Source organism: Osmerus eperlanus, chromosome 4 (genome assembly GCF_963692335.1).
Source record: "Osmerus eperlanus chromosome 4, fOsmEpe2.1, whole genome shotgun sequence".
In the NCBI taxonomy this organism is placed as follows: Eukaryota; Metazoa; Chordata; class Actinopteri; order Osmeriformes; family Osmeridae; genus Osmerus; species Osmerus eperlanus.
This window is the reverse complement of record NC_085021.1, coordinates 5470756-5480993: the sequence shown is the minus strand read 5'-3', so window position 1 is coordinate 5480993 and position 10238 is coordinate 5470756. Positions and strand designations below refer to the sequence as shown.

At 47.0% G+C, this 10238-nt stretch overlaps 1 protein-coding gene across 3 annotated transcripts; it reads right to left on the bottom strand.

Moving 5' to 3' along the window:
• Positions 1–527: 527 nt before the first annotated feature.
• l3mbtl1 (L3MBTL histone methyl-lysine binding protein 1) lies at positions 528–10190 on the bottom strand. 3 transcript variants are annotated; one of them, XM_062458308.1, is made up of 22 exons: positions 10135–10190; positions 9017–9182; positions 8747–8916; positions 8432–8555; positions 8075–8252; positions 7752–7890; positions 7619–7670; positions 7434–7525; positions 7172–7276; positions 6684–6819; positions 6495–6586; positions 6268–6419; positions 6035–6111; positions 5768–5853; positions 5426–5536; positions 5013–5154; positions 4548–4647; positions 4090–4287; positions 1669–1718; positions 1392–1549; positions 940–1002; positions 528–751 (listed from the first exon to the last, which is right to left on the bottom strand). In XM_062458308.1, exons 2-22 carry the CDS (start codon positions 9159–9161, stop codon positions 617–619), a joined length of 2505 nt encoding a protein of 834 aa, XP_062314292.1. In that variant the 5' UTR covers positions 9162–9182; positions 10135–10190; the 3' UTR covers positions 528–616. The 3 variants fall into 3 exon arrangements, with proteins under 3 accessions (XP_062314292.1, XP_062314291.1, XP_062314293.1); XM_062458307.1 differs by lacking the exon at positions 10135–10190 and adding an exon at positions 10016–10107; XM_062458309.1 differs by lacking the exons at positions 528–751; positions 10135–10190 and adding exons at positions 775–820; positions 10016–10107.
• Between the last annotated feature and the right edge of the window lie 48 nt (positions 10191–10238).

The following is a 10238-nucleotide window of genomic DNA, read 5'->3' as shown; positions in this document are numbered from 1 at the left end:
TCCATTTGTTTTGTGTCATGGAAATACACTCAGTGCTTGAGAAACTTCCTAGTTCTAAAACTGGGGTATTTGCTCCACCTAGTGTTTATTATAATTACATAAACAGCAGCATGGTTAATACCCTGGCATTCACAATGTGCCGAAATATCAGTCAACATTCTCATTTACATTTTTCTTCAGTTACAGTCACAAAAATAACTCCTCATATTTTGCATAAAGAAAAAAAACTACAACAATTTGAACATTTGAATCCTCTTCTATATCTGATGTTCACACACCGACTAGTCTACTCACACAGACAGGAAGGTCAACAGTTCAGCGCTGTCCGGACCTGTTATTGCACAAGCTGTGAAGCAGCTCAGCTTCCTCACTTTTACCACATTCCATGTCCAGGTTCTTCTCTCTTCTCTGTCCCCCACACCTCCCTAGCCCTCCCTTCCCCCCCTCCCTCTCTCCCTAACTACCTCCATGCCTCCCTCCCTCCCTCTCTAACTACCTCCATGCCTCCCTCCCTCCCACCCTCCCACTCTGATGGGTTCCCAACACCAAACACATGACAGGGGTGAGGGGGATTTGGAATGGATTTGGCACGTAATGATTGGCGGCTGACAGTCGGTCACTTGAGGCCCTCGTCGGTGCTCTTGAACATCAGTATAGCATTGGAGATCTTGAGGGCAGGACCCAGCTTGATGCTCATGATCTTGACGATGTCCGTCTGGGTAAGCAATAGGAAGGCCTCCCCATCAATCATCTACAGACAACGACATGGAGCCGAGTTTCAACAGGAGCAGCAAGACACCCAGACAGGAGATCAACAAACCTAAGAGACCGTTGGCCACAGGTAACAAAATGAAACATGTTCGTATTCAGTCAGTCATCAAGGTAAAGGCCTAGGTCTTTGTAGTGTCTGAGTCCTGTGTGCTCCACAGCTACACTTACTTCCTCTTTGAAGAGACGTGCCTGCTCCTCACAGCCAATCAGGTTCTGGACAAACTCAAACACCTGGGACACAAACACAACCAAGACCTTAACACAGTGGGGAGAGGCTGGTGTAAAACAGAGTCAGTTCAGAGTCAACTCTTGTGTTATCTTCGGGTCATTCTGACCCATCAGTCGTTGTGACCCATCGTCGTATTGCGACAACTTTACCGCATACAAAAACAAAGTGAAGCATTTTCTTTTAACCGTTGGGCTGTCTCAGACCCCCCACATTGCGAAGGTTAAAATAAAATTATTTTTATTTGTTTTTGTATTGGGTAAAATTGGGTAAACACAACGATGGTTCGTTATGAACCTTTGGGTCATGTGACCCGAAGGCAGCACAAGGGTTAAGTCAATATCTGGGTGTTGTGTGTCCCAGAGTGAGAGCCTGTCTGTGTTATGTGTGTTACCTCCTCTACTTTCCAGGCGGCCACTTGGCTGGCGTGTATTCCCTGGACTCCAGGGAGCAGCTTGCAGTGCTGCTCCCAGCACAGAGACAGGGGGCGGTCTGGTGGGCACGACAGGCCCGACATGAACAGAGATGGATACACGCCTTCCGAGGCCATTGCTACGACACAGGCAGGCAAACACGCACACACAGAATTGCAGTGGAAAATAGTGATAGATAACATCAAATTCTTAATGTACACACAGTGCCAATGACAGGCGTACAGCTAGGACACTCACACTGGTATGTTCTCTGCTGATTCTTTCTGTATTTCGGAGGTCGGCCAATCCTTTAGAAGAGGAGAGGAAAGAAGGAGAGGAGAATGAGGGAAAAGTGGATGTTAAAGTGTGGCAGGTTAAACACTACTGTTGATTAATGGGTACATGAAGCACTCAAGATATGTATATCATTTAAAATATCTCCAAATGGTGTCTCCAAATGGTGTTAAAGACCAGTTTTTGGTGTTAGCATTAGCATATTAGCGCAATTCGGCGATGACGTCACGTTGGGGAGTCGTGGAGGAGAGTAGCCTCAGCCTAGTACTAGAACTATATGGCGACTGACACGGATGAAGAAGAGGTGGCAAAAAACACTAATGTGTATGATGGCCCGCCGCCGTATAACTTTGAACCAAGTAGACATGAGAGGGCAAGTGAGGAATTGCCGAGACCTGATGACCGTCAAAGCCAATTAAATGGATGGTCCGAGGAGAGTGTCCTGGTGAGCTGCTATCATTTAGCAACGCAGCAACGAGCTCTGGAGCTAGTCTACGAACAGCAGTGCACATATACAAAACATTTTTACTGTCAGTGAATAGCACCGAGTGAAAGTCAACGTTTTCTTTATAGTGACAGTGACCAGGGCCTGACATTAACTTTTTGAGGCACTTGTCCTTTGGACAAGTAGGGCCTATCCTACATTTACGTTTCACTTTTCCATGCACAAAAGTCGCGTCCGGGTAAAAATTGTGCCTTTGACCAACGAAGATGAGCTGTATAATTATACAAATGATAATAATTGAGGTGTTATAAAAAATGTTATTTGTTATATTAAAAATTTACACAATTTCTGCAGAATGAAACACTTTCTGTTATGTAGGCCTACTGTATTGCAGCTTCGTCCCAATATCTCTTGAACGGGGCTTATTGCTTAAAAGAGGACTTATTTACTGCGTCTTCTCAGTTACACTATCTGGGCTTGGAAATACTGTGACTTGCTAAAGAAAAAATCCACTTGTCCCGGACAATCATGTCGTTAGCTGTAGTTCAGATAAGTAGACTAGTAGGCTACTACCGGTAAACTTATCTAAACTCCTCAAAAAAAAGTTTGGAAACGTTATTTCGGTCGATTATTCCTCCCCTTAAATAATACTAATTGGTATTGTATTTCATATCGTTGTAAAGCCTGATTAGTCACCTTTACCACGAGGTACAACTTGTAAGGATCGTGCATTCGTGGAATGAGCAACACAGCTAACCGTGTGGGTAGCGGCCAAAATAATGTGCCAAAATCCCCTGCAATATTCTTCTGTTGGTATTCACTCTCGTTTTAAGTTGCTTGGTGGATTGGATGATTGCACTCCCACAGTAATAAGGTCAAAACAACACATATTGGCAATTTTTACACTTTATTCATTTTACACAGTCAGGGACCTCAGTAGCATGTGGAAGATCCATACGCAGTCACAACAGCTTGGCATCTCCTCCTCATGCTGGTCACACTGCTGTGGGATGGCATCCCATTCCTCAACCAGGATTTGTCGCAAATCAGCCAACATGTTTGCGTTGGTCACTCTGACACTTACAGCACGCCCAAGCTGATCCCACTTGAAGCTCAAAACGAGAGTGAATACCAACAGAAGAATATTGCAGGGGATTTTGGCAATTTTTTGGGGGCCGGTACCCACACGGTTAGCTGTGTTGCTCATTCCACGAATGCACGATGCTTACAAGGTGTAGCCTAACTCGTTGTAAAGGTGACTAATCAGGCTTTCCAACTATATTAAATACAATTACCAATTGGTATTATTGAAGGGGAGGAATAATCAACCGAAATAACGTTTCCGAACTTTTTTGGAGGAATTTAGATCTAGAAATATAAGACATCATGCTAGCTATGGGCTAGCTATGGGCTAACTTGCCAGTCCCATCTGTAAAATCCCCCCAAGATCATCCCCAATTAACTATTTTCCCCGACGTTGTAAACACATTTCGATTAAATGTTTTGATGGTACTAGCAGAGCCCATATTAGACATTCTCTGGTACTAGCCTAGTGTTTATTTCTAATCGATTTCAATTGTCTCAAGGCGGGCATTGGTCTGTCGTCTCCCCAACGTGACGTCATGCAATGCACTGTGGGGGAAAGAAGAATCATTGCAAAAAGTAGCTACTTTTTCGTATTATATTCCATTTGTGACACCCAACAACATCAAATACAATGGATAACAGTTTAAATGTGTATTACCAACAACCAAATAGAGCAAATTCGTTGGAAAAATAAACCTGCCATATGGCCTTTAAGGGGTAGTGGGTTATGTAGAAGTCCTGAACACCTGCTCTCTCTCACACACACACACACAATCATTTTCTCGCTCTCAGCCATCTACCTGTGTGTGTGTGTATGCAGGTGCGCGTGTGTGTATGTGTGTGTGTGTGGTTACCTGCCGTAGCGGGACTTCTTGGCCCTCTGGCCAAAGACCAGCAGGTTCCTTTTAGCCCCACCCGCTTCTGTGTCTGATAGGTCTGCTTTCAGCCGACCCTGGTTCCTCTCAGCCAACGGGCAGCCTGACAGACAGTGATGCGCAGTGAACCGACCAGTCACATGGCCCGAGCCGTCACACCCCGGTGTGGGACACTTCCTGAGTGACACAGCAAGACTGACTCCCTCAGCAAATCAGAAAGCACAATCTGAACCTGATGAAATACACTGTCCATTTGGTGTTCAATCCCTATTAACATACAAAGTACTTTCGAAGTAACAAAGGAATGGGAGAAAAACATGCATTGTACTGCTTTAAAGATATTTCAGAACACGGTTCCACACTTCTACTGTAATTGGAGAGCTCCAGTTATGGCAGGGTGGCAGTGCTAGAAGGAGTGAGGCTGTGGACAGGCTGACCTGTGGTGGAAGCTGTACTTGGTGCTTCTGGGGTGGCTGAGGCTTTTACAGGCCATGGAGGGGTAACTGGACTGACCTGTAGTGGTGGGTTCCCTGGGACCTTTATACACGAACACACACATGCATACACACGCACGCACACATGGATGCATAAACACGCATACACACACATACATACATACACACACATGCACACACACACACACGTACATAACACACCCGTACATAAAGAGGGCATAGAAGTAGTCAATGAAAGCTATTAAGAGGACACAAACAGGAATCACTGATGTAAAATCGCTAAGTTGAAAGCTCCATTCACTGGAGGGAAAATGAATACTTCTGGTGACATCAGGAGGGTTCACAAAGCTACACGGTTTAGAGGTAGAGATGGAGACCTATGAAACTAGTTCAGTAGCACTGGATGATACCGTTTCATAAGATGCGGTACAGTGTGGAGGCTGTTACCTGGGGGCTGCTGTGTTTTGGATTCTCGGGGGGGCACCTTCAGGGGGTGACCTGTGCTCTCACACCAGCCCACAGGATGAAGGTCCCCATTGTCAGAGTCCATCCACTCATCATACATGTGACTCCAGCCATCATAGTGAACCTGGTTAGACAGGGGGAAGACAGGACACACAAGTATACATTTGACATTTATTCATTTGGTAGACATTTTTTATCGAGAGCGACATACAAAGGTTCATAGAATAAGTGCAGCAGATAAATCAAGGAGGACCATTCACCGTGCTAACTGTGCCAACAATACCAAGGAACAGTCTGTGTTTACACTGTACACAGTACAGCAACATCTTATCTCAAATATTACATCACAAAAAGTTCTGTTTTTGCAGACACCACATATACACACACACACCAACCTTGATGCGGTGTGTGTCCACCTCCTCCACTGTGGCCACCCTGATCAGACCAGGGCTCCTCTTGTCCACAACCTCCAGACGCATCTGGGGCAGGAAACCATGTGCTGGCCGCTGACAATATAAGGAAATAAAACAACACAATCAAGTAAACAAACATTACACATCCCAGAGCATCACAGACACCCATCCCAGATCTTAAAGCTCCCACACTCCAGCCCCCCTGTATTACCTCATGATAATAAGTTTGGTTATAGGTTCTGCTACTGTCCAGGTTCAGTAGTGCGCTGGTATATCCTGTCTGACTGAATGTCCTGGCTCCCAAAGTGACAGAAATATACTCACCACCGTGAAGTTCTCAGCAGACACTGCGGTGGAACCGGTCTCATCTAGGTACCGAGTCCAGGAGAAGCGTCCTGGATCTGGGTAGTCTGACCAGACAGAACCACACTGTCATATCTGTATCACTGTGTGAGTCAGAGAGCCTGTACTCGGCGCTAAACAGCTACACATAATTATGTCTCAAGTCACGCGGGACAAAGGATAGACTCCTACCATTAGGGTTGGTCAGGTTGGAACAAAGATGACACACCAATAACTGGCTAGACTCACCCTGCGGTGGCGTGAGGGGGAGGTTCCTTTCCTGGCACCAGCCAATGGGGTGGATGTATGGGCTGCTGGCATCACACCTACGTGAAAGACAGAAGGTGAGACTGACCTATCAGGTACAAGACAACCAGGCTATAACCGGGCTGTACAATGGCTGTGGCCATGACCTCACTTCCTTGTTTACAGGGGTAATTTCCAGTTTCTGGCATGTTGCAACAGAGTTGGCAGAGCCTCACCAGTAGTCATAGGTGTCATCCCAGTTGTCAAAGTGAACCAGGAAGCGCTTGTCCACCACGTCGGTTACCGTGGCTACGCAGATGAGCGAGGGATTCATACGGTCGACCGCCTCTAGTTTCATGCCCACCTCGAACCCGCAGTCCATGTCAGTCTGACAAACACACACACATCCAAAGGTCATGAAGGTCTATGTGGCGTAATGAGAGCAGAGTGCTGGGAAACGTACCCTGCCAGCACTGGCAAACAAATCCTTGGGGGCGGACTGTGCTTTAGTCATCCTCAGATAGTTGGCCCAGGTAAACTCTTCCTCCTTACAACCTGGGGAGCAAACACACACACACAAATACTGGTTTGCGGCTCAGTATCAGGACACAACAGCCCCCCCCCTCTCCCCCCAAGCCCAGCAGCACTTCACCTTTGGGGGTGTAGAGTTTGTGTCCCGTGCTCTCACACCATCCGGCGGGGTGGATGTCCGGGGAGTTGGCGTTTACCCAGAAGTCATGGCAGTCAGAGTAGCCGTCGAAATGGAGGCGTAGCCTGTAACCACACACCTAGAACGCCCCAGGGAGTCTATGTGTGAAACCTTTTCCTCTCATTCTCTTACTCCCTCCTCTCTTTCTCTCTCTGCCTCATCCTTTTTTGGTGTATCTCTCCTCTTGTTCTCTGCTTGATTTGAACTAGCAGGGATCCTCCTTAGTGCATGAGCAGGGGCGCCGTATAGGGGGGAAAAGTTAGGACAATTCACCAAAAATACAATAACTAATATAAATGATAAACTTTTTTTTCATGGGGCCCAAAATTCCTGCCGGCGCCCCTGTGCATGAGTAGTGTGAAAGCAGTGGAGAGGATAAAAATGCTGATACAGTAGAAAGGGCTATAGAAGCGGTGTTTATGAAGACCTACCTCGGCCACTGTTAGGACGAAGTACATGGAAGGGTGCTGGGGGTCAATGCCCTCCAGTTTCATCCCTTGCCGGAAACCGCTCTTACACTGGGGGACTCTCTGAGACTACACAGACAGATACACAATTTATAGACACACATTTAATTGAAAATACATCACGAAAAACTTCAAACAGACCTTTTCATGGAGCTACAGGCCTTGTCAGTACAATACAACACACAGCTCAGCACCAGGAGAGCGATAAGCAGGAAATAACACAGACCTCCTGGAAGAGCTTGACTGGAGCTGCAACCGCTTTCTGCTCCTCTAGGTAGAGAGCCCAGGTCCATGGCTCCTCCTTCCCATCTCCAGCACCTGCGGTCCGGGTCGCACACACAGACATGGCTGAACCATGGATGAATCAATCCATGAATGGGTGAATCAGCAAATGGCCCAAATGAGCCTTACCTGCTCTGTGGTGTCTGTCCTCTGCCTTCATGTCCAGCTCCATCTTCTCCTCCTGAAATCAAATGGCACGTGTCAGACCTCCACATCCTGCTGCATGTTACTGTGTGACTACTGGGAACCGCCGCTCCCTCACCAGGGCATCCAGGTCAGAGTCTTCCTCGGACGGACTCAGGTACTCCTTCCTCTTCCTCTTCTTCATGGGCTTTAGCAGTTCAGGGTTCAGAGACGACACCCTGCCCCCTGCCGGGACCTTCTCCACGCCCACGCTCCTCCTGAATGAAGAGCCCACAGGAGTGTGTGTGTGTGTTAGTGTGTGTGTCTGTGTGTGTTTGTGCGCATGCTCAGGCCTGTAGGCTTTCACGCTCCTCCTGAAGGAAGAGCCAACAGGAGTCTGTGTGTGTGTGTCTGTGTGTGTACGCACTTTCACAGGGCTGTCCAAGTGCGCTGTTCTCTTACTTCTCTGTCATTGGCTCCCTGCGTAGCTCTGCTGGGTAGGTTCTCTGCATCAGCGGCTCACAGCCCTCCCTTCGGACTGCACCTCCCAGAAATCCCTGGACCTCCGGCTCTGTCTTGATCGGTCTGTCGTGGAGCTGCTCCACAGCCGAGCCCTGAACAGAACTGTGGGGAAGCACATCTGCAGAGAAGCAGGAGTGAGAAGAGAGGTGCTGGAGATACTGCCAGAACAAACAGGAGGTGGGACCTCAACAAAATAACAGACATAAATTTTGGAGAAAAGTATTGCTTTAGTTTATGATCACATAGTGGACACAGTGGCCCTCCTGTCCTGCTACAGTGAGGCTGCCTGCTGCTCACCTGTTCGGTCAGTGGGTTTGGTCTCTGCATCTGCAGACTTCCCAGAAGTCCCTGCAGTTGGATCAGCTCTGCATGTTATAGCTGGGCTGACCACACCCAGAGGTGCGACCTCGCTCACACAGAACTGTACAGACATACACAAGACAATGTGTCAGATCTGTGACCATGCAAGTTGCAAGTGTTACTGTCTAAGACCTGTGGGCTAAAATATGCGTATGCCAATACCATGGCTTTAGCTTACCAAACACACACAGTCTTATATCGTAATGTTGATTTAACCCTGTCTCTGTCTAGTACAAGTTTACATAGTGTCACCTTGAGGCCGCTGCTGGGTAGAATGGCCATCCCCTCTTTCCACTCCAGCACATGGACAATGCTGCAGGCCCCGCCCACATGAGCGGCTAGAGGCGTGGCCACCTCTCCAGGTGCAGCTCCCAACCCTGCATCAGCAGCTGGAGCCACACCCACCTCCTGGGCTGGGACAGCTGAGGGCGATAGGGAGGGAAAAGTGGGTTACTACACTGTGAGGGACTGCTGAATTTGAATACATCATTGATACATCCATGCAGTCTTCCCAGCTCTTACCAGGCAGGAGGAGAGCTGTCGTGGTCTGGGGGCGTAGCTTCTTTGCCTGATTGTCATTGGAGAATTCATCGCTAGGGGTGGGGTCAGGGATCACTGGGTCTTTAGGTTCTTGGGGCAGAGCTTCTGTGTCCACTTTGGCACTCATGGCCGACCTCCGTCACTGCCACTGGAAAAAGACAAAGAGATGAGATAAACCACCAGCTACTCCAGTACAGAAAGTTTTAAACTTCATGTAAGTGAATGCCAGATGGTCTTCTCTAATGAGATGAGAAACAGTGAAGTGGATTAGTTCTCAAGCTTCCAAGAAAAAGGAAAGTCAATGCGTGTCATTGACAGAAATGTAAAACTGCCCATAGTAATTCAATTAATTTCCATTTGAAGAGGTGAAACTGGAGTGGCAATTCTGAGATTTCTGTACAGAAATTAAAGCACGAGCACTGTTTTCTTGAATGCTACTGGGGACACAGTGGCTGCGTATCATACATCCCCAAAGCAATACAGAGATGGAAAGTACAGTAGGCAGCTTAAGTACAGGCATTGCTCTTCATTAAAACAGAATCCCATTCGCTGTCACCTCGCGTGACTTTATGGCATTTTAAAACCCCATTTTAGCCAATTTACAAAACCTCCAAAGAGCAAAAGTCGATCCACAAAAGAAAAACCTAAGATTATATTTTTTATTTTCTCAAAACGGAACAATTCCGTTAAAATGGCGGAGGATCAGAAACCCTTGGAGCAAATTGAGGGAAAAAAGCTGAGACTATTCTATTTCTAAAAATGAACCCAACCAATCCTGGCAACCTCGAATGAATAAGCGTCGTTTCATGACAAGCGAAAAAAGGAACGCCATCACCATTATCATTCTGCGGTGGCCCTAATGACACTATACAGAAAATGTATTTATTTTACATCAGTGGTACCATATAGCTTTATTGCTAATTATATTCTGAAGTCCACGCACGCTGCATCTGTCAACCGCATTAACAATTTAAATCTTACCATTTTTTAAGATTGCAATTTAAAGATGACAATGTCTGCGACGGTTATTGGATTACAGTAACGGTAAAATGAGTTCATGCTTGCTGATCAATCCCATTCCTAAATTCAATTTGGCTTACCAGCGGTATCTCCTGCGCGTATGGATGTCTCATAGCGCATGCGTGGAACAGTCACTTTATACATCGTACCCTCAGCTCTGCTCTGATGTACCGTCCTACTTCCA